The sequence below is a fragment of the Anser brachyrhynchus genome (assembly GCF_964034855.1).
Source record: "Anser brachyrhynchus genome assembly, chromosome: 1".
Classification (NCBI taxonomy): Eukaryota; Metazoa; Chordata; class Aves; order Anseriformes; family Anatidae; genus Anser; species Anser brachyrhynchus.
The window spans coordinates 61,097,013-61,125,003 of record NC_137694.1 but is presented as its reverse complement, the minus strand read 5'-3'; the positions used below and the strand labels follow the sequence as shown (position 1 = coordinate 61,125,003).

Here is a 27,991-nt window from a genome sequence, read left to right as displayed (position 1 = left end):
GAAACTCTGTCAGTCTTCTGAACTGGAAGGCCAGAGATCAGGTTGGAAAGCTCTTCACCCTCCTTTCATTTCAGCAGGAAAAAGCAGAGAGGAGCTTCAGAGTTCAAGGTAAAGGAATAAAGACTCTCAGGAGACTCCAGAGCTCTGTGTGGGGTGACTTAACTCTGCCCTGCGGAGCTCTGTGCTTGCTTTGCACTGGCTTGGTTCACTGTGCAATGCTGCCCACTGCAAACCCCTCTGAATGGTGCATAACCAGCACTGAGCACGTGCTGGGAGTTACACCCAATTTCTGTATTGAGATCAGTGTATGTTTTGCAAGGCAATGGTAGCTTTGGGCTTTCAAAGAATGATGTTCAGCAGAAGCTGCTCCTGGCAGGAATCTCAAAAGGAGAAGATCTGGAGTATCCCTGGCTGTTTGAGGAACAGGAGGAATTGGTGCAAGGTAACCACTGGTACATGACGACAGAAATCCAGCAAGAAGGGTAAACTATGCTGGCTCACAGGGATGTTGGTTTTTACTGATGCATCTGCCAGAACCCTTAGCTCCGCCTGGCCGTTCTGCTCATGCCTGGCAGGGGTACATGCATATGGCGTAATAACCAGAAGGAAATGCTGTTCAGCTCCTCTTCCTACGGGCTGGTGGCTAGTGGCAAGGCGTTTGTGACGTCCCACAGCGAGGCACAGCGAGAAAAGGAGGTACTGAACATACAGCTAGGAGTTCACGTGGGGCTAAAGCAGGCTGGTCATATTTCATTTCTGAAGGTTGTACTTTATGCGGGGGACCTTTCCAACGTGGAGCAAGGGTTCAGAGGCTGGTCCGATACACAGGCACGTGGCTGACACATCCGGGAGTGGTGGCTTGGCAGCCTGGTGGCAGGACCGTGAGTAGAAGTCTGCAGGGCTCTGACATCTTTTCTGGGGTGCATCTGAGGTGGAAGAGGGGAGGAAGTCGGTGATTTTATGGTTTGTGAGTTTTGCTTTCTGCTGGAAGGACACCTGCTTGCTGTTAGTCAGACCATAAGCTGCGTTTGTCTTCCTCAGTTCATCCACCCTTCTGAATGAGGAGGAAGTGTGTAAGGTGGCGTGAGGTTGTCTTTGATGTATGCAAGCTGTTACTGTGGAGAAATGAAAGGCAAATTTACAGCGTATCTCTCTTGCACAAGACCAGATAGTGACACCTCAGGAAAAGGCGAAGGATGCTAGGTGTCTTGACAGTGACATATTTCTGTCTGCTTTATTAAGTGCTTTATCTCTGTTTCTTTGTAGTTGGGGTAAGCTGTTGAGCGGAAAAGAACTGCAGAGAGCAGAAACACTAGCAAGTGAAAGTGAAAGCAGGGCTCAAGCGGTTGGTTTCAGAAAGCAGAGGGTGTGACGGCAGAGTAGGATCTCTGGGTCTGAGCAGGGGTTAGCATTGGTGTGTGGAGTAGGGGGAGAGGGAACAGGGATGGGGGAAACAGGGGAGAAAAACTCGAAACTTCATCTGACTCTTCCCAGTCAGATCCCACTCATGGTATCCAAAAACTCCCAGTTTTTCTGCCATGGCAGCAGCATACTGCTGTGCAGAGCGGGGAAGGAGGGGTGGCTGCATTAAAAAAAAAAAAAATTCACGGGAGCGTTGGGTCTCATGAATCTCCTGCAATGGGATTTGAAAGAAAAAGAATCAGGAGTGTTTTTCTAGGAACAGGCCTGGCTGGTGTTACTGTGTATAAAGAGCAACCACAGTCTGAAGACAGCAGTGGAACAAGCTAAGGCTAAAAAGGAGACCCGAGTCCTTCCTTGCTCTTTGCCCTGGCAGTCCATGGAGCTGCCAGGCCTTTGTTTGTGGACCGTTGCACTGCAACCAACTCCAGAAGGGAACTACTCCTTTGTTTTCCCTTGATTAACCTGCTGTGAATACCCATCATCCCTGACAAAGCATGAAGGGTGTCAGGGCCAGATAAATGAACAATCGTTTCCATTTGCACACCGTGTTCATGTTTTTCAGGCAGCTGTGAGCAGCTCTACCAAAGACCCTTGTAAACTCCAGTGCAGGTAGGTGGGCAGCTCTGTGTGACCTGTGATAAGGCTGTGTTGTAGGGGCAGTGAAGTGATGCATAGACAAATGTCATCTGGACTGGGGTCCAAAACTGGGACCCCAGGAAGGAGGAGAAAGCATGGCAGTAAGCAAAGTGAAATCCTCTGTATTTGAATTACAGGTGGTCAGCTGTCCTGTCTTTGGAGGTGGCGTACCTCAGGGCAGAGTGCTGGGAGGGGACTTTGCTGGTGAGCAATTTGTTCCTCTTCTGAGGGCTTGCTGAGTACCTGTGGTGGGCTGATCTTGGTAGGCAGCCCACTCTGCTGCTCTCCTGTCCCTCTCTGCAACAGGAGATGGGGAGAAAATAAGATGCCAAAACTTGTGGGGTAAGATAAAGCCAGGAAGATCACTTACCAGTTACCATCACAAACAAGATGGAATTGACTTTGGGAAAATTAATCTAAATTGTGTCTAATTAAAATAGATTCGGAGCAGAAACACAGACAAAAATCAGAACATCACCTTCCCTGCTCTTTATTCCCCGGCTCACTGTCACTCCTGAGTGCTCTGCCTCCTCCCCGCTGAGTGGCACAGGGAGTGGGGAAGGGGGGCAGCTGTCAGTCCATTGGAGGGCCTTTCTGCCGCTCTCTTCTCCTCAGAAATTTCCCCAACTGCAGTGTGGAGGTCTCTCCCTCGGGCTGCAGTCCTTCAGGATAAGCCTGCTCCAGCATGGTCCTCCGTGGGCTGCAGGGGGACAGCCTGCTCCACCATGGGCCTCTCCAGGCCGCAGGGGAATTTCTGCCTGAAGCACCTCCTCCTTCTCTGCAGGGCCATTGCTCACACTGTTCCCCTCACTCCTCGCTGCCTTGTGGGGTTTGCCCTCTCTCACCCAGGCTCTGCCCGAGGAGCCACCGCCTTGGCTGTGGGGCCCAGCTGTGGCCTGAGGTTCAGCCCTTGGAACTGTGTCTGTCATGGGGCACCCCCAGCCTTTCCTCACAGAGGCCCTGCAGACCCCTGATGGCACCAAGGCCCCTGTCCTCATGCAGCACCTGTGAGGGGTTGCTTTGTTTTCCTGACCCATGAAGGAGGACTGGTGCTGTTGGTGCTTTCTGAATGTACTTGGACTTTGGAATTTGCTAAAAGCCAGGTCTTGCTACTGTTATCCAGGTGACACCACTGGTCTTCACCTAACAAGCTGAGATCATTGTGTCAGTTGTGTTTTCTTCCAATATATATTTTAGAATTATATTTTTTAGAGAAAAACAGTGACCTGGGCTCAAGTCACAGAACTCAGGGTCATTTCTCTGATGCGTGCCATGCCAAACATACAAATATCAGTTCCTTGGTTCTGCACTTTCCAGCCCAAGAGGTCTTTTTTTCTGAGATGTGGTTAGACTTCTGACCTCATCAGAGATACCATATATTTTGACAGCTTTGGAAAAGACATGTATTGACTCTGGATCTTTCTTTCTGTGTTAGGGGTGAGGACACAGCCAGGCTTCAACCAGCTCTTCTGTGCGTGTGGTACCTCCAGACCCATCTGTGCGCCCTCGGAATGGCGTACACCTGGTATTGGCTTGATGACTTCGAGCAGTGGATCGAGTATGGGAAACAGGTGAGGTCCTCGGTGTCGATGCCAAGAGCTCTTGTTCAGCCATCTTTGGAGAATTGTTTAGGGCACGTTGTTCTGCGGCTGGTGTGGTGTACATGCCCTGCTGGTGCCCTTGCAATGCTGCTCTGATACCCTGGTGGATTTGTCTTACTCATTGTCCCTCAAAGCAGTACTGATACTCAGTGAAAGCTTTCAAAATACAAGCTTTGAAAAACGATTGTATTCTCCGGAGGCAACAGAAGTCGTTTGACTGAAGCTGACCACACAGACTGAATGCTGCTTTCTTGCTGTTGTTATAAGCAGCTGTTCCCTGTGAGGTACCCCTACGTCCCTGAAGAATAAAATGCTGGAAGTCATAGAGACTAGTTTTACATGGCATCTCATTGCTGTAGCCTAGGGAAACACTGGTATGTCCCTACAGAGTCACCTAAACTGAAGACTAGTTTAACAGTGTAATTTCCTTGTTCTTTCTTTAGCATCCGTATCATTCATCTGCCACGGTAAATTCTGCAGATCTGGAGAAGGCATTTCTAGCTGACCCAAACGGCACTCTGTTATTCAGGGCCGGTTCTCAGATATATGAGTTAAACTTTAAAGGTGAAGTATCTCTTTGTTTACCATTCATTACATAGCTGACTCTAAGGTAGCCTCTGTCATGTGGAGTTGTCACTCTATGTCTGGGTTTCTTTGAACATGTCTTTTTTCCTCCTATAAGTTTTCTCCAAGCCGAATCTGAGTATTAAGTACATTTTTCTGCAGTTCTGAGATACCCTGCGCAAACTTATAGACTTGTGCATCTGCAGTCAAAAAAGCATCTCTGACAATGCTGTACATTTAGAACAAAAACTGAGAATAAACACCTCATGGCATCTGGCTTATGCATTCGAGTTTACATATCAAAAGAGGAGAAATGAGAAATTAAAAAATAATAATTATATATAAATGTAAGAACTAAAAAGTCAAATGGTGAAGAAGTAAGCTCTGGTAGACATCTTACAAGATAGTTACAGGGAGAGAAAACAGTGCAGCAAAGGAAAAATTATGGGCTAGTTACACAGGGAGAGAATGGGAAAATAAGAAAAGTTTTTCTGTTTCTAATTATTTATAATTTATTTAACCATCTTAAGGTTTCTGCTAGCTTTCCAAACTTTAAATGTTTCCTGGCATGAATAAAAAGAATGGTGTTTAAAGGAGGAAACAATGGATAGTTAGCAATGCCACACTGTGTGTGCTCTGTGATATTGTTGCAGGACCAAAAAGATGTTCCTCAACCCCAGCTAACAATCCCATATTGCCAGAAAAGCCAGACTTATGGACTCCATCATGTTGAAAATCCTTCCCTGCTGCAGGCCAGACATCAGATGTGGTTTTCTCTGGCCAACAGCCTGGATGTGAATGCATCTGGAGGTGCAGTAGTTGATGGTTGCATTTGAGCTTCACAGCCTATGCTAGTAGGTTGTTGACCTTGGTGATCTCCAAGGAGAAGCTATGAAAGTGGAAGTGGTCTAGAGTGGGGTGGACATGGTAGAAAGAACATTACCCTGCAGCCTTCAGGGCTACATTCTGTTTTATTTCATTTCTAAAGGCCCAGTGTGTCCCTGGGCAATAAGTTATCTAATTATTGAGGTTTTGTGTTTTTCTTTCAAGACATGGTCCAAAGAAATTTGTTCTTTGAAACTCGAAGGAAAGTTGTCCGACTACCAAAAGCTCTATCCCCTCAATATGGACACGACATAAGGTACTATACATCGATTATTTAATAATGTCTTAGGATGATGGCACCTTTCTACTAAGAAATTCCTTTTACCTCTCTACAATTCAATTTTAGATTTCTTAAATTCACTTTTAGAAACCTTTTGCTGACTAGTTTAACAGGAAATTTTGCTGTGACAGTATTTGTAAATTATGCAATACTTCTGTGAAGCATGCTTGAGGGATATTTAGTGGCAGTCTCTGGCAGCCTTTACAGACCCCTAGAGTAGATTTGTTCCTTCTGTGACAGTAAGGTCACACAGGGCTGACACAAGTGTGCCAGGAATTTTTGTTCCTTGATTTATGCCTTAACAATGCAAAACTGTGCACAGGGTATTACCTCCCAAGAACTGTAGAGCAGATAGATGCCATCCCCTGGAAAGCTAAGTATTAAATAAAACAACAAAAAAATTGCCCAAATGAAGTGACCAGGATGCAATTATTTGGGATAGTCAGTATAAGGCTTTTTTAAAGGAAGTTTAGCATGACAGAATTTGGGCACGTTTGCTGTAGAAGTTAGTTGAGCTATTGTTTTATTTAAAAAAAAACCAATTGCTTCAGAAACTCACCGTCAGACACTGCATAAGAAACCAAGGGTTAAATTTAAGGGTAGGTTCAACCAAAGGTTTAAAGGCAAAACAAACTGAAGCTCCCAAACAGATGCTAATGCTCCGATTGCCTGTGATAAAACATTCATGCCACATAGATGACTGAAGACTTGTGCTGGGAGTTGTTAAGCACTGACTGACTGCCGCAGTAGTGCATAGGGGCACCACTGTCCACCCATGGCCTCCTGCCAGGCTGGTCCTGGGGACAGGGAGGGACAAGCTGCCCATCTGGCCAGTGATTTAGAGATGAGTAGCCACATGGAGGGTGAGGGCTCATGCTCCAGTTTCTTAGAGGTGCACGCAGCACACGTGGAGGTCTATCTGAGAGCAGTTGTACAAACCAACTGGCTACGAGCCTCTGTTACTTCTTGACTGAAACGCTCCTACCACTGCTTTGGCCTGCCAAGAAATTCATCAGTACTATTAGAATGTGTATGGAAATCTAAACTTGAGAAAGGGGTAACTGTTATGTGGAAGGTAAAAAAAAATGAAAATCCCGGGATGCCTGGAGGGTGCTGTAAAGCCAGCTGGATTCTCCAGAAGAAGGTTTTGGTTGGAAGTGTTATGGATTGTGACGTGCTCTTTCTCTCTCTCTCTCTCTTTTTTTTTTTTTTTTTTTTAGCCAGTACATGAATCTATCATTTTCTTCATATCCTCCAGAATGGGACCAATCAGCAGTGCCTGATATTGGGTACAAGGTATGTATTTTCACCTCTCCAGTGGGCTGAGTGAACTGTGTTCTGTACTGATTTTTCTGAGCAGTAAGCTATATAAAACATGACCCTCATCTCCAAAGACCAAGGTGATTGAGATAGTCTCAGCTTTTAAACATATCTTCTACAATATGCAGCTATGAGGTGAAACAAGACTAACGGTGCCACATTCAGAATAGATCTGTGTCTCCTGGGAAGCTCTCTGAGATCCCTCATATATACCATGCAGGCTAAGGGCACTGCTGGTCTAGCCTGTCCTGTGCATTCTTTCCACGGCAGTTTATCCTCTGGTAAACTGGAGAAATTGCATTTTAAAGGGGATTTTTAGTATTTCCTCAGTCTATTTAAAGCAAAATGTTATTTTCTGTGGTAAAACTAGGGGTTGGCCCTGTAAGAAAGTATCTAGAAGGACCTAGGGTGTCAAATTAAAGTGAAACTGATAGCCACTCTTCTCCACACTGAATACTGCCATGCGTTTCAGATCTGGGTTACTCTGAAGTAAAAATAATCTATATGCATAAGAAGTGTGTCCACCGAAGGCAGCTTGTGTGGGATTACATTCATTTCCCTGTGCATCAGCACCTCAGTGCCTGTGCTTCCAGCATGTGGAGGGAGAGCGATGGTGGGGAAAGGATGGTTAAGTGGAAAGACAGCAGAAGCTCAAGATTTTAATGGCAGGGCTTTTCCTTTAATGCAAGGAGGCTGATGAGTCCTTTGGAAGGATTGGGAGCTGTTAGTACTAGTAACACGTTATTTTTGATGTTTTTAAAATTTTCAGTTGGTAGAGCTCAGTTACAGTTCCAGCGAATATGTAAAAATTCAGAGGCTGTTTGAGAAGACAATGAAAGGTTACAACATCTGTCGGCTACAGAGGGTCCAGAACCCAGCACTATGGCAAGTTTTTCAGTGGTTAGTATCTGTTTTACTTCATTATTCTCATGGTAGCAGAGCACTGCAATTTCCTGTTCTATTGTCCTTGCAGGCTGTGATAGGATTTACCAAATGCAGTAGCCCAACAGAACTGAGACTGCCACACTTCCATGTGCCCTGGTCTAGCTGGTAGTGAGGTTAAGCACTTATTTCTAATAGGCACACATGTGCAAATACATACATATATGCACAAAGTGCATCTCTATCTCTTGATAGAGATATATCTGACCCCCAAAATTAACATAGACAGCACAGCACTCATGCAATCATAAATAGTGCCAACAATCTCATCCTGTTCCCTTCTGGCTAATCAGAATGAAAGCTTGTTATTGGAAAACAGACGTGCACATATTTATGTATCTAAGTACAGGTAAATATGTATATATACATGTATATGTATATATGTATATATACATGTATATATATACATACAGATACATGTATATAGATACATATATATATATATATATACATACACATATATGCACACTAGTATGTGTCTCTTTGGGATCTGGTCTTAGACACTCAGCTTACACATGTGCTGGTCCCGGGGTCTTCTCATCTACAGTTGTGTTCTGCACAGATATACAAATGTGCAAATGGATCTCAGTTGACTCCTGTACTTCATGTTGCCTTCCATAGTTGTCCTGAACCTCCTGGTCCCCCTGGTAGGCAAGCTAGACCCTCTGCTTTATCCAGTATCTGGCCCAGACTTATGACTGCTCTGATACCTGTGTCCCAGGTCACTTACCCTCCTCACTGACTGTCCAGCTTGATATTCACTAGTGATCACACATTCACACATGCATATCCTTGCTGCAGTTGCTTGTACGCTGAGGCCCCACTTCAACTGCTGTACACATACCCCCCCCATATGTGCTCCTGCATGTGGTCTGGAGGGTCCGTCGCTCAGGATAAGAGTTAGAAATGGAGTTTAATGAAGAGATAGGGCAGACTGCATGGATCAGGTGCTGGGCCTGGCTACACAAGCTTACTGACCAGTCAGTCACCTGTTTATAAATCACCAACCCATTTTCCCCTTTTCCATCTGTTTTCCCATGTGTGTTCCTCACTAGACCACCCTGAACCTTCCCTTTCATTACCTCTGTTCCTCCCCTCAAACATCCCTTTATAGATCTTGTGCAATCCCCAAATACTTTTCCCCTGCATCCCACAAGGAGTACCATGCCCCCATGGGCAGTACCCATCTCAGCCCATGAGGCACTCCAGAGTCTCTCCATTGCTTGTGGTGCTGGATGTCCCCCTAGCCCCTGCGGCTGAGGCTCCCCTGTGAAGCTCTGAGAGCTGAGCCTTCTTTCTCCCTAATCAGGTTATTGGGGTTCCCCTGCCTGTCACTGCCTCTGTGTTCCTTTGCGGGTGTGGAAACAAGACTTTTTCTGCAAGACCTAACAGGTTGTATGTGTGGGTCTTGCTTACGTTATTCAAAAAGAAACATACTTTCCTTCGCTGTGACTGAGTTGCGGCATCTCAAATTTATTCTTTTTATTTCTTAGTCTCTTCTACATGGGTTTTTTAAAAAACGTGGACTTTTTATGTGGTAAAGATACAGGAAGAGGTTCTACAGTCTTTACTGTGGCTTCACACTGTTCATTTATAAGCATATTTATTAATTCATGATTTATATAACCTGGGAACAACTCCTGCTTGAGGTGTTTGTCTCTTTACTCTCTAAAGTGATATGAAGTTTTGGGTGGCACAGTCCATGATGATTCAAGAACTTTTTATTTTGCTGTACAGTAAAGTTACCAGCAGAAGTGCAAGGCGGGCAGTAACCCCACTGAGAGCAGTTTGCATCACTGTTCCTCCACAACCCCAAAGTAGGACAAATTGGGTTGGGAAATTGTCCTTGTTTGAATCAGGGCAACACATTATTTGTTTTTGTTGTTAGGCAAAAAGAGCAGATGAAGAAGCTCAATAAATCAAAATGTGTGGATGAGCGGCTCCTGTTCCATGGGACAAATCCATCCCATTTGCCAGCCATCTGTGAGCAGAATTTTGACTGGAGGATTTGTGGCACTCATGGGACGGTGTATGGAAAAGGTACAAGGGCATGGGCTGGACCTGCACTGAAACTCTCAGGGTGTTTCTAGAGCTCAGGGAAGAGCTGAGAACAAGCCATGCTTCCATTCTGTTAGCTGTGAAGTTGCGTAGAGCAGGGGTGAAAGCCATCAGGTCAACCCGTGCGGTCTTACCAAGGGCCCAGCCCCAGCTGTGGTGGGACTCCAAAGGCAACAGCAGGACCTGCTGGCCTGGGAGGAGTGGGTTCAGGGGCCTCAGCAGCATGGGCTCCAAATGCTGGCCAGGCTGGTGGGTCTGTGTGAGGTGACTGACTGTCCCTGACCACAGCGCTCCTGCCGTTAGGGCACGCTCATCTGCATGCCTCTGTGTCACTGTAAGCAGTGTCAGCAGCTGTCAGGACGTCTGAAAACATCCCTTTTGGCCTCAGGTATTTGCAGAATAGTAAAGCTCTTGGACAGGTGGAACAGAGAGGTTGATGGAGAAATGCAGCTAGCATCTGTTGATGCTTTAAAAGAAGCCAACATGAAAACACTTCGTGAGGATATGTGTAGAGCTACCTGGGGCTGTTGAATCGCTGTCTGCCAAAGAGCTGATAACAGGTATTTGTTCTTTGGTTGATGCATTGTCTTACCTGTGTCTTTTCCTGGTCCCTAGGAAGCTACTTTGCCAGAGATGCCAGTTATGCTCATGACTACAGTTCCTCTAGGAGTGGTCGCTACAGCATGTTTGTAGCTCAGGTTCTTGTTGGACAATTTGTTCAGGGAGAATCTGAGTACCTCCGTCCTCCACCCAGACCCGGCAGTCCCAACAGGCTTTATGACAGCTGCGTGAATGACCCAGAAGACCCTTCCATTTTTGTCATCTTTGAGAAGTACCAGATTTACCCTGCCTATATTTTGGAGTATCGCACTGAAACTTCATGTGTGATTCTGTAGTGAATGGCAGAATCTTCTTTGTATTTTCACTGAAACACTAATATTTTCTTCATGTTTGTACAAGTTTTGAACTTGCTAATATCAAAATTTCCTTTGAGAAGCTAGAGAACATTTTGTCATGCAGCAAACCGATATCAATCCCCTGTAGGATTTTGGGGCATAGTTTTTGTTGGTCTGAAGAAGAGGAAACTGCACAGAGGAGAGGATGGATGCAAAAATGCAGAGAGGAGTTTGGAAGAAAAGGAGTTTTCTGAATGAGTAAAAATTATTTCTGACTGCAGGGGGAGTTCACAGAGCCTCCAGCAATTAGGTGCTAGGTATTACACTTAGAAGATCAGGCAGGGGTCTGGTGGGTGCAGCTCTAAGGGTGCACTGCGATGTGTGGCTGCTGAGGTGTAGCTGCTTTTAACTTTGCGTGGGCTGGACTACCAGATCTGAAGCAGAAGCAGTCCTTGAGAAGACCACGTTATTTCAGGGTCGCTGCACAGCCCTCGGTTCGTGTCACTGCTAGAAGGAGCCGTCCCACCTCTGGGTGTGGGTTGCTGCTCTTCTCCCTGTGCTAGTGCTGATGACTGTACTGGGGTGGGCAGGATCAGATGTAGAGCATTCACCTACTTGAAAACCGACTTAGTCAAAAAGCCAACCAAACAACCCAACCCAACAAAAAAAACAAAGCACAAAAACAGCAACTGCAAACCCAAAATACCAGCGAGGACAGTTCCCAGCTTTGCTTGTGCCGACCTAATAAAGAAGAGGGCAGGCTGCACTGCAGTCTTTGGCGAAAGGTGATGCTGAACCTACAGCCCAAGCAGGGCTTTGAATGGTAAAATGTTGGGGAATATCTTGGTCAGTGAGGTGCTGAGAGCTGAGACCACTACTGAAAAGGAAAAGCAACTTCGTCAGTGAATACTTCTTCGTGGGGGTTTTGCTTGATATTATAGATCTGCTAAAACGTCCTGCGGACCTGAACTTACTGCTACCTCGGGAGCACCTGTGTACCTCCCAAGTTCTGCAGCTGTGAACAAAAGCATTCCTTAGTACCCTTTCAGGTGAGAAATGCTTGCAAACAGGCAGCAACACGTGCCATTGTCAGCAGGCACTGAGCATGGATCTGACAGATATGTGAGCTTTTCTTTTTCCCCTTGGGGGGAAAAAAAAAGTGTGAGGACTTCTCTACCCTGTCGAGAATGGATTAAATAACTTCTGACTCAAACACATGTGACTGACAGCTTCAGAGTCACTGAGGTGGTGGTGGAGAAGGTCCAACGGAGGAATGCTGTGAGTAGTCAGGCTGCTTTCTGTGGAGCTCACTGCCTTCTGTGCCAGCCTGAGAGGTGCTGGGTGGGCAGGTGTTGGAGTGGGCTTGTCCCTAAGCATCCACAGTGTGTGGAGCTCATTCTTTTGATGGGTACGGAGGACACCTGCTCTCAGCGTGGGATGAAATGATCAGTTGGATCTTGACTAATGACTTCTGCACCTTTCCAGTACATTGCCTGTTTTCAGGGTGCTGTGAAAGCGCTTTATTTGCATCTAATGGGGAGGTTTAGGGAGTGCGGCAGCTGCAGAACACCCAAGGGAGAGGGCCATGCTGAGAGGTCAGCCCCCTGCTCAGGAGTCCCCAGATAGGAAATTTTAGTGTTTAAAAAAATAGAAAAAAAAATCCTAACACACGCTCACAAAACTCTCCCTCTGTGTGTGAGAGAAAGAGGAAGCAGCGTATCGGCAGCTTCTCTAGTCATTCCTTTAGCAATTGTCTTGCAGGAACCAGCAGCAATATCAGAAGAATCAATTGTGTTTTGCACTTAAATAAATAATGCATTTCTTCCACATACTGAGGCGTACCTAATTTCCTCTTGCAAAGATGTTAGCTCAAGCGGTCTTTTCCTCGTAGTTTACTTCTAATTGATTTCCTGGTGGTGGTGCTCTAAGGTCTTTGTAGTGTAGTACCTGGTTTTCATGTTGTTGGTTACATATTCATGCACCTGTTCCAGGCTTTCTATTAAATAACACCTCAGCAAGTTTTCAGGCTTTCTTTTAATTTACTCATGCCAAGTTTGACTTTTCAGCATTTTTTAAGAATCTTTTTAACAATTTTGACAAAATTTATTACAGGCTGATTAGACTGTACAAACCTAACACTCGATGGAAGGTGCTGAATGGCATGTTATTTTCCAAAGCACTTAAACTCCTAAAAATCAAACTGAGCCCCGTAACCAGTGAGAAAACACAGATATTGTTCTTGTGATGTGCTCAATAATTAAATTTATCAGAGCTGTTTCTGGACCGAGGCAATAACAGTCCAGAATTAGCATGTGGTTGTGGTAATGATGTGGGACCGAGGGCTTGTGGGAAGGGCAGAGTCCTCAGCTCGGGGCTGCAGGAGGTAGATCATCAGGAATCAGACTTTCACTGCCCAGGGAACAACCTCTTCCAATTGCTCCTGTTCTTCTGTTGTCATGCTTCTTTTGAGGAAGCCTGTTGTCTGCTGTATTTGAGTCCTAGACACAGTTTCCTAAACCAATTTGAACTATCTTTCCAGGATTGCTTTTACATCTAGCCTACAAGTACAAGGAATAGGGAAGGCTAACCTGAATCATATCCATCTGTTCTGAATAAGCTTAGATTTTCCTTTCCAGATGCTTTGCTGCAATGTCAAAGGACCCATTAATCAGTGTGCCAGAGCTCAACCTGTAAATACCTGGCAAGTGTCTACATACAATAGCCTAACCACTGGAGGAAGCTGTGTCTTTACTCATTCCCAAAGAGCAGCACTTTATCACTGTGTGTTCTCTGAATCATTTCTCTTGGGCTGTATCTGTAGCTTCAGTCTCCTTAAAATTCTTTTTCAAAATTGTTTTCCCTTTGCCACGTTCAAAGGAGATGTTAGAAGTCACATTGATCTCTGTTTTCTTTAACACTTTGTGCACTCTTTCACTCTTGCTTCCTGTAAGTCCCTATCTTCACATAAATAATTTAACTGAAAGTTCTTACAAAATGGCTTGAAAACCCCTTCCTTTTTTGGGGGGTTCACACTGAGCAACTCGAGTTCCTTACAAACACAATACTCTTCATATTTCTTTAGTATAGTCTTAGATGTGATTTGTTTCAATGCACAAAACTGCAGGCTAATAACCAAACCTCAACTTTGTCACAGCACTATCAAAAATGTATTTTTTTCCATTAGGGTTTCCTGCAGTTGCTGCTGTTTCTGTATTGTCTGAGTAACTCCATGGTGTGTTCTGCTCGCCTGTTTTTTCTATTATTTTTTTCCTTCATTCTCAGATCAATTTTTGGAATTATTTCCTTTTTTTTCCTCAACTTCTATTTCTTCTTGTTCCTGTTAACTTATAGTATTTGGCAGTTTTCTGAAACACAACTAACGAGACTCACAGGTAAAGAAAAAGCTTCATTACATAGCAGCTGGGGAGGCAATTAACAGGTGTCTTAGCTATCTAAATGCTATCACATGAGATAAAAATTAACAGCATTCTGTAATGACTGATTGTGAATTCATGGAGATTTTGGAGGTGCTGCTCATCCTGCTCAACCTACTGAAAGTAGGCAGTGTAAGAGATGTGGACTTTGTAGATGGGTGATCTATTCCAACATCTGCTGAGGTTTTGCTGATGAACCCAGAGAGAATCAGAAATACTGACTTCTACAATTGAAACATTGGTAAGAATCTAATAACGCTATTGCCACCTACCCAGCGTCAGGTGTCTGCTCACATACTAGGGGCTGGCACACTCACACAGCAAAAAATGGCATGTCTGGGTTCAAGCACAGGAAAAAAAAAAGTTTTAGGATTTGTTCCCTTCCCTGAGGATTCAGAAACCATAAAATTTTCAGGGCTATGAAATAATAACATATGTCTAGGAATTCCTGCTGTTTCCCTCTTGAGACTGCTTTTAAACAACCTGCCAGAAGCTGATCCTTTCTTCCCCCATTTCTCCTCCTTTACTTTTTTTTTTTTTCCTCCAGTCAGTTCTGCACTTTTTGGCTGTTCCTTCAGCTCATTCAGTGGCACTGAGACCCGCTGGTACTGGCCAGATGATTCCCTGCAGTGGATTGAGGATGGGAAGCAGGTAAACTCCACAGCAGCCCTGACACCCTGCTCCAAGTCTCAGCCACTAGTAGGGAACAACTGCTTCAAATTTTATTTTGTTTTGTTTTTGGTGAGGACCACCTGTAAGGTGGCAGAAAGTCTTTCTCCATATTTCTGCATTGCTGACCAACCCTTGTATTTTCACTGATGCTCTCAGGAGAGCTCCTGAATGCCACCTCTAAGCACAGCTGTATGTCATAGGACCTAGGAGTGACTAAGATAATTATTGAGGCTGTGAGGCTGTTTTTTTTTTTTTTTTTCCTGTACACACGCACAAACACCACATGCGTATATACATTACATGCATATTTTGAGGGAGGGCAGGGTAGGTCACAACTCACTAGGAAGCCAAAAAACTTGGATTCAGAACGTTGCTTCTCTAGAATACAGTGTGGCACTATTCTGGCTATTAAATACGTTTCTGATGTTATGCTGAACGTTTACAAAGACCCTGTTATGAGTATTCAATGTCAATTGCCTCTAACAGGTACTGCCACTTCTGTCATTTCTGTAGCACTGAACTGGTGCTGCAGCCATGGTGACACCTGCCCAGGTGGAGAAGGCGTATCAAGCAGGTCAGGATGGCACTCTGAAACTTCAAGTTTGTTCACAGAAATAGGACATAAATTTTAAAGGTGAAATAGTTACTCACTTATAATTTAATACATGTTTATCTCTCCTGAATGTGCCTCGTGGAGCCCTATAACGAGCAGAAGTGTCTGTCCCAGCCAGAGGGAAAGTACATCTTTAAAAGCATTCACTATAAAATTAATTGTGTGAATTGGGAAAGTACAAGAGATGCTGCTTATGTCTGACAAAACATGAAATGGCGGAGAAATAATAATAAAATCTCATTTTTTTGTTTTACTTTGTGATTTGATTGCTGGAGCTATTGGACAGCAATACAGTTAAAAGATTAGAAAAATAAAGTCATGGTGTTCACCAAAAAGAAAAGCAAAAGCATTAGGATGATAGTTTGAAACCAAAACCTAGGAGTGGCATTGCAAGAGCTCAAAACTCACTGTGTGATGCGATCAAAACAGGAGTCATTACAGGTGGCCAAGAGGGCACGTCTGCACTGCTCATGCTGCCAGTTCAAGCAGGAGCAATGCTACAGAAAATGACCCCATGTTGTGGAGTTAATAAAGTGAAAAAAGCCATCGGTAAGATGCTGTATGGGTACATCAGTAATTTTTCATATGGATAGTGTTCCTTTCTGTATAGCAGTGGCTGAACAGGGAAATGCCAAAGGGTGCTAGCCTGGCTCTGGTCTCCAGCAGTGATAGGTGCTGGATCCTTGGAGAAGAGGATGAGCAGCAGGTAGTGAGGCATCCCTTGCTGCCAGTGATGTGCAGCTCAGGGACTTCCTAATTCACTGATAATAACTAAATAACACCTTTGTATTTAATGAGAGATTTCTTCTCTCCTGTGGGTTTCTTCAGTCTTTCCTGACTTGCTGCAAACCTCTAGCATCTGCATCATGTTGCAGCACTGGGATCTGCAGTAGAGCTAAGCATTTCTTGAATAACTGCTCTGCTTCTGCGTGCCTTCATGTTTTCTTTCAAGATATCTTCCAGAGAAATCTGAAAATGTAGATGACAAGAAAAATCTGCCAGTGGCTAAAGAATGAGTCTAGCAGAGGTGAGTCAGCCGGAGGAAAAGTGCAGGGTGCTCAGTTCAGGGTTGCTGTGTCTCTAGGTGATGAAGCCCACAACTAGCTTTTAGGGTCTGCTGTGGAGAGGACAGTGGTGGCTGGAGAAGTGAGGCCCCCAGGTCCATCCTTCCTGCTCAGTGTCAGTAATTTTGGGGGACTGGCCCAATTTAGGGATTTGTCTGTGAGGTAGGGGCACCAGAATGCACTGGTGCTTGCCCATGGTCAGTACAAGAAACTGTTGGTATGGGCTGGACAACTCGAACCAGTGGCAGGAGCATGGAGAGGAGGTAAGCACCTCTCCCCAAGCCAACACCTCATGCCAGCCTCCCCTCAGGGGCTGCCGCTTCTTCTGCTCTTTGCAAGCTTATCTCAGGTATTGGGTAGTGCAAGCTCGTCTTGGGTATCGTAGGGCCTCCCCACAGATCAAGTGCATTTTGACTTACTCAGCATCTCCCGTGATTTTACTTAGATCCCTCAGGACCCTGTGAGGTCTAAGCCTCAGCACTGTTTATTTTCTTGGCTGAACCAGAAACTTTCAAAATCGCTTTCATCTAAACAGCATTTTTGCTGTGTGCGCATCTGTGAGGGAAGTGCTCTTTTCTTTGGGAGATGCTAATAACCCACTGATGAAGAGTGCCTGAAAGCTATCCCATGCACTGACAAAGAACAATAGGAAGACACAAGCATTTTGAAAGCTGCAGCAACGTCCTCCAGCCACAAGTGGAAGGGCTGAGGAGGGGCTGGTGGGCCCCATAGCATGCAGAGATGGACAGGGCCCCATTGACTGGCCATGCCAACAGGCCTGGTCCATGTGTGTTGTGCTGGGAACAAGCCGGGGAGAGTCCAGGAAACAGCTTCTGGTGGGTGTTGGGGTCAGGGCTGGGGTAGGCCTCTGTGCTGGGGAACTCCAGTTCGTAGGCAATTAACCCTGGTTGGCAAATGAAACACAGCTCTGCGGGCTCTTTAACACACAGCTGTCTTCCAGTGCATATTTTCCTTCTCTTTTCTAATCCCCAACAACTGTGCTGTAACCTCTGCCCAGACGGAGAAGGCATTTCAGGCCAAACAGAAAGTCGCTCTCCAGTTTCAAGCAGGTTCTCAGCAGTATGAGAGCAGTACCTGTGGGGTTCAGCGTGACAGGAGAGGCGAGGTTGCCTGTGGTGGTGGCTGCAGGGTTATCAGGAATGCTTCCAGGACTGCCAGAAGCTGATCTGCCTTCTTTATTGCCCACGGACATAGTTCTGTGCTCTGTCTATTGCTGATGAATAGAAAGCTGCTGGTACTGGCAACACAACCATTGTATTGAATGAGGTGAGCATCCCCCTTTCATGCCCAACACCCTAGGCCATTTGCTCCATTCCTCCTGGCTGCTTCCCCCCAACTGAAGGAGAGGCTGTGGTACATCAGGACAGGAGCTACCTCTAGCCCGAGATCCCATCCCCACCACTGGGTGACAGGTGCCCACAGGAAAATTTAAGTTCGAGGCAGGCATGTAGCCATACTTCCCCCAAATGCTCTTCATGCCTCTAGCAATTTTTACCTTGAGGATTTCCTGCATCAAGATTTGGTATCTATAAATATTAAGCCTGGATGCATTCCTCCTTCAGTAATTATACCATTATTTTTTAAACCTGTGTAAACCTTTAGCATCTGCAACAACTTGTGGCAAGTATTCCCACAGCTGAAATGAATGTTGTTTGAAGGAGGAGCTCCTTTTCCTTGCTTTGAACTCATCACATGCTAGCTTTATTTAATGAGTGAGGCTCAGATGTTCTCCCACTGCTTGCTTGATCACCTCAAATGTTTCTGTCAGTTCTGCTGATTTTCCTCAATGTTCCTCAGAAAACTAGCTCTGAAAACAGACTGCCTTTACAGGTAGCTGTGGGATTTGGTTAAAAAAAACAAAAGTTCTGGGCATGTGAGGAGGGTCTGCTTTCTGCATACTTCCGCTGAAAAAAGCAAGTGAAAACCACCTGTTTTACCCATCAAGGCCCATGGGAGCTATCCCCTTCAATAATCTTTCTTGGAGATAACTTGGGAGCCTGTAGTCGCACCTCCTCCTTCAAGGGAGCCACTGTTCCCTCGCCACAGGGCAGAGGAGGGTGAGGAGCTGCCGAGAGCGAGGTGGGTGGCACTGCACGGGGAAGGTGATGCGCACAGGTAATCAGAGTGCACTGCAGCCACCTGCAGTCCCTGGAGGGGGGAGACAGAGAGGAGAGGGACAGGAGGGAGTCCCTCCGATCTGCAGCCATGCAGGGGCTGGTAAAGACAGTAGGGAGATCCTGCTGGGGCACAGAGATGAGTCCACCGTCTGATGGGCTTATGTCACTTGCTCTTCCCCATGACTTGCACACACAGATGCAAAATCCAGCTCTGCTGAGCGTGCCACAAAAACCATTGCTAACGAATATCCCCCTCCTTTATAGCATCCAGAGCAGGGTCCTGCCTCTATAACTTCTGCAGATGTGGAGCAGTGATTTCAAACTCATCAGGAGGGCCCTTTTGAATTTCAAGTTGGTTCACAGAAACATGAGAGAGGTAAAAGATCTGTGTGGTTAACTCTTGACATACTTACAGTGGGGCTAACTGTCATGCAGCTCCTTTTCCAAAATGTACTTACAGTACTTTTAAGCTTGGATGCAAAAGCAACGAGGGCACATTTCACGGAGTACAAGCAGCTGCTCTTAGTGCAAGAGGAAGGGGAAAAAAATAAAATATAAAATAGAGAAAATTGAAGCATTTTTTTTTCAGACTAATTGAAATTGGGGGTGGCTCTGCTCTAAACAGAGAGCCATTTTAGAGTAATGTCTCTGTTTCCTTGATGTTACGACATACAGTATTAAGGTTGTAAATATGGGAAGCTTTTTATTTATTTACAATCAGGAAATCAGGGGCTGAAAAATGTAAGTATAATAAGGGTTTTTCCAAGTAGAAGAAAAAACGAATTAAAAAAAAAAACACAAAACAACCAAACAACAAAAAAACACCTCACAAGCTTCTGTGGCCACTGCCTTGGGAGAGAGGAAGGAAGGTTGTGGACACCACAATATAAGATGACTGTGAACCATATATGAGTTTCTATGGCATGCGTACGTTCTGTGCAGAGCTTATATGAGTTTCTATGGCATGCGTACGTTCTGTGCAGAGCTTAGAAAGAAATTATGTGCAATGACTGCTGCTCATGATGTGTCACATTTTAAGAAGACAATTCAAATTTTAAATGTTAAACAGCTGAAAAGAGTGAATGTCTTCTGTCTAGAGGAGGGTGTGCACACGTTCCACACCAGTCTGAGGGAGCAAGAGGTATAGCAGAAAGCTATCCCTTATCCTGTGTGAAGCTGGAGAAAGGGCATGGCTACTCTGGTGGACTTCTCCAACAGCTGGACAAAGAGGAGTTTGTCCAACATCTCTCACAAGTGGGCTGTGAGTTAGCACTCAGGAGGTGGCTGAGCACCGTCGCTGTAGCTCATGCTGGGTTTTATACTCCAGTTGAGTGAGGTGAGGCACAGTCAAAAAGATGTCCACAAACCTTTCAAAACTTTCACAGGCAATACTTAAGCACCTGTGAGCATTTACCCTGTGCTGTTGCACGAGGTCAGAGAGGAGAGGGGCCCTTTTTTCAGCACCACAAGATGACCCAGTTCTGGTTGGAAGCTAGCTTAGCAACCCCCAGGTCTTGGTGATTTCAGAGGCACAGTCTACCTGAAGGAAAGACAAGGTGAAATTGGGTGGTAATGGTAATCAGCTCCTCAGTTAGCTGCCGTAATGTGAATCCCTTGTGCAGATGTCTTCTGAGTGATAGCAAAATGCCTGAAGCAGAAATGGCAGGGAGCAGAGGAGGGCTCAATGCAGGAGAGCAGCATGTGCAAGGCTAATCCTGTTGCATTGCACAATGACATCTGCTCTCCTGGGCAATGTTCCCAGATGGCAAAGGTCTCCTTTCTCATTCTTGATGCATTTGTCTTCTCTTTCACGAAATTGTCCAGTGAAATCTGAATGTTCACACGGAGGTAAAAAATCTGCGGAAGTTTGAGCGCTGCAACCAGTGGCACAGGACAAGGTAAGGCATGGGATGTTAGGCTCATTATTTTCCTGGCTCTGGCAGGCACACTGCAAGGAGAGCACACCAGGAGAAATCCCAGTGGCCTAGAGACTGCAGGGCAGTTTTCCACTTTCTGCTGATGTGAAGTTATATGGGTGTTCAAGCAAATCTGAAGGAAACAGAAAAACCTTACCATAATGGTGTTTCTAGGGTGGCTTTGTACATTCTTCAGTCAAGGCTGGTACTGGTGACTGTGTGAAACAGTGTCCCACCCAGGCCTGCATAGTCCTACAGCCTGGGGAAGATGCACCTTTGATCTGCCACACAGCCCAGTAATGATCTGGGAAGCTCAGGGAAGAAGGCTCACATCCTGATCTGTGGATTCTTTAGTCTGGAGCAGGAGAAAGAGTGTGGCTGGAAGAATGGAGATGTCAGTTAGGGGAAATTAGCACAAGGTTGTTGGAAAAGGAATGGGTAGAGTCTTTAGCAGTCAGGGGAAATAAGAGAAATGGGAAAAAAGTGAATGCTCTGGAGAAAAAAATGAACCCAAGCCAGCAGTGTGCACAGGTTCAGTAGGCCAATGGAGTCCTGGCCTGCATCAGCAGTAGGGTGGCCAGCAGGACGAGGGAAGTGACTGTCCTTGTCATGTGCTTGGCATGGAGAGATCGCACCTCACGTATTGTCTTCAGCTTTGGGCCTCTCACCACAAGAAGGGTATTGGGTTGTTTGAACATGAGCAGAGAAGAGAAAAGAAGCTGGTAAAGGGACTAGAAAATGAGTTGTGAGGAGCGGCTTGGGGAGCAGGAGCTGTTTAGTCTGGAGAAGAGGAGCCTGAGGGGAGGCCCCATCGCTCTCTGGAATGGGCTGCCCAGGGAAGTGGTGGAGTCCCCATCCCTGAAGGTATACAAGAGATGTGTGGAAGTGACACTAAGGGACATGGTTTAGTGATGGGATTCAGTAGGTCAGGTTGATGGTTGCACTTGATGACCTTGAAGGTCTTTTCCAACCTAAATGATTCTCTGAAAAGGCAAATATTGATAATCTGATGGGTTTTAGTGGCCTTTTCCTTCTCTGGTTTCCTTCCTAATAGGTTGAATTGCGACAGTTCTGCCCTAGGCATCTAGGTAAAATCAGGAAAATAAGAGTTTTAATGGTTTCTTAGAGTTTCAACAGGTACTATGTGAACTGTCTGTGCCACTGCATGGATTATTTATTTATTCATTTGTATCTTATTGGCAGAAAAGGCCAATATGGCCTGGCAGTGATAAGGAGAGTTGATACAAGGATTCTGCTTCTAGAGCTGTCCTTCAGGTGGGACTATGTTAGAATATTGTTCATTATGTTTTTAAGCATGTGGCCGACCAAGGAAGGAAAAGGCTTGTTGAAAGCATTTTGAGACGCATCTTGGTGCAGTGTATCGCTATAACACACATGGAAGGTCTCTTCCTGCAGCTCATGTTAGCAAGGGAGAAGAGTTTATGTAAAATAGAGATGTTTTTTTTTGAGGTATCCTGAAGGATAGTTTACATCTCATGACCGGGAAACTGTTTCATAGAAGTCTTTTGAGTCTGCTAATCTTGTTTAAACTTGTCTTAAACAGGCAGTCAGATGCTGCTGACACATGTCATCTGCTTCTGTCAGACTGGGACCATTCAGCCCTGCCTGAAATAGGATATGAGGTATATAACTTTTCACATCTGTTCACTCCTTTGGGAAAAGTAATAGTCTGCAATGGCTTTGTGTTGTGCAAATCTAAAATACATGCCCAAGTCCATGTGCTGGTTTTGTTAGTTTTCAGCCTGCAAATGTGTCACTTTAAAATTTACAGTGACAAAAGGGACAAGGATGACCCTGTAGAAGAGCTTCCCAGGGGACACAGGTTTCGTTAAGATTGTCCATTGCACATGTGATGCACCATGGCATTGTACATCTAAAAGGTCAGTGCACAGAAATGTTGCTTTAACCATAGTGCTTTTGATTTGACCTAGATGACAGCTGATGGTCTGGAGGTTGAGCCTCAGTGCTCCCTATTCACAGGACTCTTTCTCCTTTAAAGCTCAGTCACGCTCTAGAATTTCAAATCAAAGCATGTGCTTTAGGGGGATCATCAACTCATTTAGTATTGCTATAATGAGATTTAGATCTTGTGTATTTTTGAAACACCAGGCAGTGCGATTATAAATAAAGCTGTTTTGATGACTCATTACAGTAACATGAGGGCTCCTGTAAACAGAGGAGTTAGTGCACATGTAAGATAAGTATGCATTTAGTATTGAAGAACTATTTCACCTTCTCTTTTCTAGCTGGGAACTTATTCTGAACCCCCTAGTGTCTTTGCACAGCTTCGCTTCAGCTTGCTTAGGACTACGGATGCTCTCTGGGCAGAAAAAATGTGCTCCACAGAGAGCAATAGCTCCTTTGTATTACAGACAAGCCCTTGGAGTAAGAGTTTAGAGCACATTGGGGACAGGAATGAGAGTGAGGGAAGGATTGTGAATAAGTGAGAGGGAAAAAAAAATAAATTCCAGCCTGTGGTTGCACCCAGGTCCTCTGGGAGAGGTAGCCCAAAGAGTTGTAATGTGTTGGGCTCTGTTGCCTTAACTTTTCTTCAGCTGGTAGAAGCAAGCCACACTGACAGCAAATACAGGGCAGTCAACGACCTATTTCAGCAGACAGCGAAGGGTTACAGAGTCTGCAGAGGATTCAGAACCTCAGAGGTCTGAACTGTTGTGGGCATGAGAGTGTCTCTTGTGAGTGGGCTGCTCCCCTTCCGTGATTTATGATGAGGAAATAACCCATTCCACAAATGGGAAGGGGAATAGCAAAAAGGTTGGGGCACTGTGGAATTAGACCTAGAATTTATGTGAAATTTATATTTTGATTAGGAAACCCCAGCAACTTAAGAGATTTTTTATTATAGAGATGGCTTTTATAAACCTGGGGTTTAGATTTGGGGCACACGCAAATCTTGTAACTCTGTCTTTACATAAGCTATTTTAAAACCATTCCGTTCTATGACCTTTTTAAGGAAAAAACAACAACCCCAGGCATTATAAGCTTGGGTTGTACATAACCTCCCTGTTGGGAGAACAACATGGGGAAATGTTTTCTTTGCTGTTTGGTTTCTCACAACTACAATGTTCCCATTCAAAATGGAGAAGGCCAGACTTTTATTTTCACATGAAATCTGAGAGGTTGATTGACCGCAGCCGGAGGAGTGGGTGGACTGCTTCCCCAGGATATGGGAGACCTACACTTAATCCTAAACGTGAACTGAACCTAAGTCTCCCTGTTTTTGGTGTCTGTCCTTATCATTTCACAAAAGGAGCATGGGATAGAGTCACTTGGGCTTGAGTACAGTAACCAGAGCTAATCTGAGTCTGAGGTTTTCCAAGGAAAAACAGCACCAAAACTGAATGTCTGTGCAAAAAAACAGTGGTTTCAGTTGGTATTAGCATTTCCTACAAATTCAGCAAAAAATCTAGTCAAAACTCTGGTGGAGCGAGCTCCTTGTCTTGTAGGTGTAGCATTTCTTTGTGATAAGCATTGCCGTGACTGAACAGAACATCAGAAATTAGTAGTCGGGTTTGATTTAATGGTCAGTGAGGGGATGGATTTAGTTGGTTAAATGAATTTTACCCCTCAGATAGAGACAGGAACTGAAAACTTTTCAATCTAAGCAAGAGACTACTTCAGTTCTTCTCTGAGGTTAGATATACTGAATTTGTAGAAAATGTGGTTGGCTTACTGGCCGGTGTTTTATCAGAAAAATCAAAGTCTGAGACCAAAACTTAGAGTGCTCTCTCTGTTAGGAATTTGAGTTCAAGGCTGCAGAGAGAGTGCACTCTTTGGCTTGTGATCTGTTGTCTTTATCCATATATGAGGTGTGAATAGCAGCAATTTATATCAGAAATTCATTTTTCTTTTTCTGGGTCTCTTTGCCCTCTCCAAGACAACCTTGCATTTCTGAAATATCTCCTGTTACTTAACTAGCAAAGTTTCTTTTAAAAATATGAAGTGCAGTGGGAATATTTCTGTTTATGATGGCACAGAGATTCCTCTTCCAGCTCAAAATGTTCTTGGTTCATCACTGGTGTTGCAAGAAAGAAGGTCTTAGACGCTTTTCTTAGGATGGAGGCCAGGGAAAAGCATGACTGGGGAAAATCATCTAACACATTAGTTATCTTGGCCTTCCTGTCACTGATATGATCAGTAAAGAAGCAAAGAAAACTTTTTGAGGGCCATCATTAAGTTATCAATCCCAGTTTGGGTGTTCTAGCTAGGTTGGTATTTTGGTATAAGGCCATAATCTGCTCAGATCAGATCTAACACCACCAAAGAAAGGGTGCCCCCCCCCCCTTTTCTCTTTTAACAAAGCTTTGCAAAGACAGTACTGAACAGAAATTAGCTGTGGGCACTGGCCCTACATGTCTTCCCTTGGCATGCTGGAAAACACCATCCAGTTTGATTTTAGATGAAAGGCTTTGTTCTGGCATGTGACAGAGGGACAAGAAAAAAAGGATCTTAGCTCAGATCCTTTGCCTCTTCTGATTTCAAACATCACAGGCTCTGGTCCAGTCAGGTACACAGAGATTTGCTGGTGAGACCAAGGCAATGCTCCCATGTGTGCTCCGTGCATGTTTTCTGTCATGCACTTGGAGACAGGTCATACGACCACAACATTTTTTGTTCCATCCTTCAAATTATTTGGATCTGAGCATGATTTGGGTGGCAAAGGCAGGAGATCCATAAAAACAAGAAGTGTTTGTGCATGGTATATGCATATGCTAAATATGTTTTTCTCTAGGCAGAAGAGCACATGAAAAAGAGAAGCTAAGGACAGGGCTGGATGAGTGGCTCCTGTTCCATGGGATGAAGCCATCCCATGCGCTAGCCATCTGCAAGCAGAATTTCAACTGGAGGATCTGTGGCACTCATGGGACAATGTATGGAAAAGGTACAAGCACATGGGCTGGACCTGCATTGAAACTCTCAGGGTGATTCTAGAGCTCAGGGAAGGGTTCAGCACAAGCTGCACTTCCTGCTGTGTGGGCCTGATTCTATTTCCTTAGACCTTGTGTAACCAGTGAACCAGAAAAAAGCAGTGGTGAAAGCTGCCAGATCAGCTTTGTCTATTGATGCTTTAAAATAAACTGATGGGGAAACATCTGGCAAGGATTTGTTCAGAGCTACCTGGGGGAGGAAGGAGCACAAGGTGCTTGTTGAGATGTTGGCTGCCAGAATGTCGATGGCAGACATTTGCTGCTTTGGTTTAAGCATTTTCATATTTGTGGCTTTTTCTGTTCCCTAGGAAGCTACATTGCAAGAGATGCCAGTTGCTCTCATCAGTACTGCCCATCCAGCACAGGCTACCACAGTATGTTTGTAACTTCAGCTGTTGTTGGAGACTTTGTTCATGGCAGCAAGGCCTACATTTGCCCTCCCTCCAGACCTGAGATTTCAAACAGACTTTCAGGCAGCTGTGTAGACGATCAAAAAAATCCTTCAATTTTTGTCATCTTTGAGAAGAACCAGATTTATCCTGCCTATACCCTGGAGTATACTTGTAGGATGCTGTCAAAGGTAATGATAGGTTGTCTGAAAATTACGCTTGAACCATATGTGTTGTGTTGTTTTTTTTTGAACTCTGTGTTGCATGTAAATACCTTATAGGTGACTTTCAGATACACTTCAGTTCTGTTTCAGTTGCAAGAGTGAAACTACAAGGATGGTGACCTATGGAATGGCTGGGTCCTCTATGAGCGTTGTTTTCTTCCTAAACAGACTGGTGGCAGTTAAATTGTAGTAAATAATATAACCATGACAATGTGATGATGATTTGGATGCAAGTGTGATGTAAATTTAAATGTGCATTATGATTAATTTATAAAACTAATTGCTTCCATGTACAATATAATACATAACTAGATGTTATTTAGGACATGCTTGGGGAAATGAATACAGAAAACAGGGAAAATAGAGTATAAAAAAGCATGTTTGAGGAGTGACTCGCTGAAGTTGTTTTTCCACAGAGCAAAGATCATCAGCAGCTTGTCAGTGTAGGAAAAGCAGACAATGGGCTCTGAGCTGTTTTTGTCCTGTGGTTTGGCTGCTTTGAGTTTTGTGGGAAGAAAAGGCTTTTAGATCATATCCTAAAGGAGAGTTACATCATGTTCCCTAATTTCTCCACTAGTCCCATTTGGTTATCTTGCACTAAGAGTCAGAAGGACTCCAATTCAGACAGGAAAAAAAAATTCCTGGATAACAAAGAACCAAGTGATTCATTGGCCTTCTTCAGTTTGCCTTGACTGCTGCTAAAGCTGGAGTATGCAACGTACTGGGCAGCTTGTGAAGGGACCCGTCTTCACTTAGCACCTCTGATAGAAAGGGTAGCTGCCACAGGCTATTCTGAAGTCCAGTCATACCACAAATCAGAACAACAGTAATTTCCTGCTCCTCTAGAAACAGCTAAGTTGTTATTTTGAGCTGTTTGTGCCCTCCTGGAGTGCAGGCTGGGCTGGGTGCCGCTTTAAGGGGATTACACAACCTCCCCAAACTTGGAGGAGGCGTGTAAAAGGTTCCCTGGATTCACACCAGGATGTCGTAGTGGATTTCTGCCCTGTGTTGCCACATAGGTGTACAGAAGCCTGCTATGTGCCTGGCTGTCCTGTGCTGATGGCAGCGCTGGCACGTTTGGGTGTTAAACAGGGGCTGGGAGAGAGCAGAGGGGTGGTGCCATCTCAGGCAGATGTTGCTCCGTTTTTGCTCTGGGTGAGGGAAGAGCAGGCTCTCCTATGCTTGCATGGGAATTGGAAGCAGCTCCCTTGTGGTGCCAGCCCTTTCTCTCCGAAATCCTCTGTGAGACCCTGTGGCTTCTGTAGGACGAGGAGAGCTCCAGCAGGTCTATAAAAAAACAGGAGGTGGAGGATGCATTGGAAGGGGTGACACATCCAGTTAGTATTGAGACTTTTCTTTTATCTCTATTTCTCCAATAATCAGCCTACCAAATCCAGACCTGTTCTGGCTCCCTCAAACCACCAGTACTGCTAGGTATTGTTGGGATTTCCTGGGATGTAGGCCCTTTTCATTAAGGGGTTATCAAATCTCGTATTCTGTAACCCTGACGCGTTCCTGTCTGTTTGGTTAGTGAAACCTGGTTACATTAATTCCGCTGATAAGACCTAGTGTATGAATTTAATTTCTGCATAATGATCTGAGGGTCCCATTTTATTGAATGTCTAGTTTCCGATTCAGGGGTAGAGATGCACATGTGTGGGGGTGTCTGAGATGGCCTCTTGCCATGGCTGGGTACAAACATTTGCTCTGTAATGCAGAACACCCCTACGGGTTTCAAATGAGCTACTTCCTGTCTCTCAGACACAGGAGTCTGCCGCTATACTTTTTGTGGAAACCACATATCCGATTCCCAGTTTAACAAAGACACCCTGCATCAACAGGCTTGTAACAGAGCAAACATTGTTAGTTAAATCACATACAGGTAAACAGCTCGCTTCCTTCCTGCTCTGTTCTTAAACCTCATAACTCAAAACCCAGTCACCTTATTTAATATTTTTAAAGGTTAGGAG

General features: G+C 44.8%; 1 protein-coding gene across 13 annotated transcripts; it reads left to right on the top strand.

The window, feature by feature from the left end:
• Positions 1-475: 475 nt before the first annotated feature.
• Positions 476-27,324, top strand: LOC308180773 (protein mono-ADP-ribosyltransferase PARP12-like). 13 transcript variants are annotated; one of them, XM_080562930.1, is made up of 14 exons: positions 476-696; positions 1,985-2,031; positions 3,494-3,629; positions 4,103-4,223; positions 5,274-5,364; positions 6,609-6,684; positions 7,478-7,608; positions 9,539-9,690; positions 10,324-11,882; positions 14,586-14,689; positions 22,006-22,084; positions 22,234-22,342; positions 25,213-25,362; positions 25,717-27,324. In XM_080562930.1, exons 1-9 carry the CDS (start codon positions 565-567, stop codon positions 10,602-10,604), a joined length of 1,167 nt encoding a protein of 388 aa, XP_080419056.1. In that variant the 5' UTR covers positions 476-564; the 3' UTR covers positions 10,605-11,882; positions 14,586-14,689; positions 22,006-22,084; positions 22,234-22,342; positions 25,213-25,362; positions 25,717-27,324. The 13 variants fall into 13 exon arrangements, with proteins under 13 accessions (XP_080419056.1, XP_080419047.1, XP_080419058.1 ...); XM_080562921.1 differs by having other exon boundaries at positions 10,324-14,279; XM_080562932.1 differs by lacking the exon at positions 14,586-14,689 and having other exon boundaries at positions 10,324-11,653.
• The last annotated feature ends 667 nt before the right edge of the window (positions 27,325-27,991 follow it).

What these genes read in the sequence shown, in the direction of transcription:
- LOC308180773 (XM_080562933.1), top strand. Translation starts at nt 565, where the DNA reads ATGCCTGGCAGGGGTACATGCATATGGCGTAATAACCAGAAGGAAATG. An exon ending in AGGCACAGCGAGAAAAGGAG is followed by an intron (nt 697 to 1,984) that starts GTACTGAACATA and finishes CATGTTTTTCAG; the next exon opens with GCAGCTGTGAGCAGCTCTAC. An exon ending in CTATGGCAAGTTTTTCAGTG is followed by an intron (nt 7,609 to 9,538) that starts GTTAGTATCTGT and finishes TTTTGTTGTTAG; the next exon opens with GCAAAAAGAGCAGATGAAGA.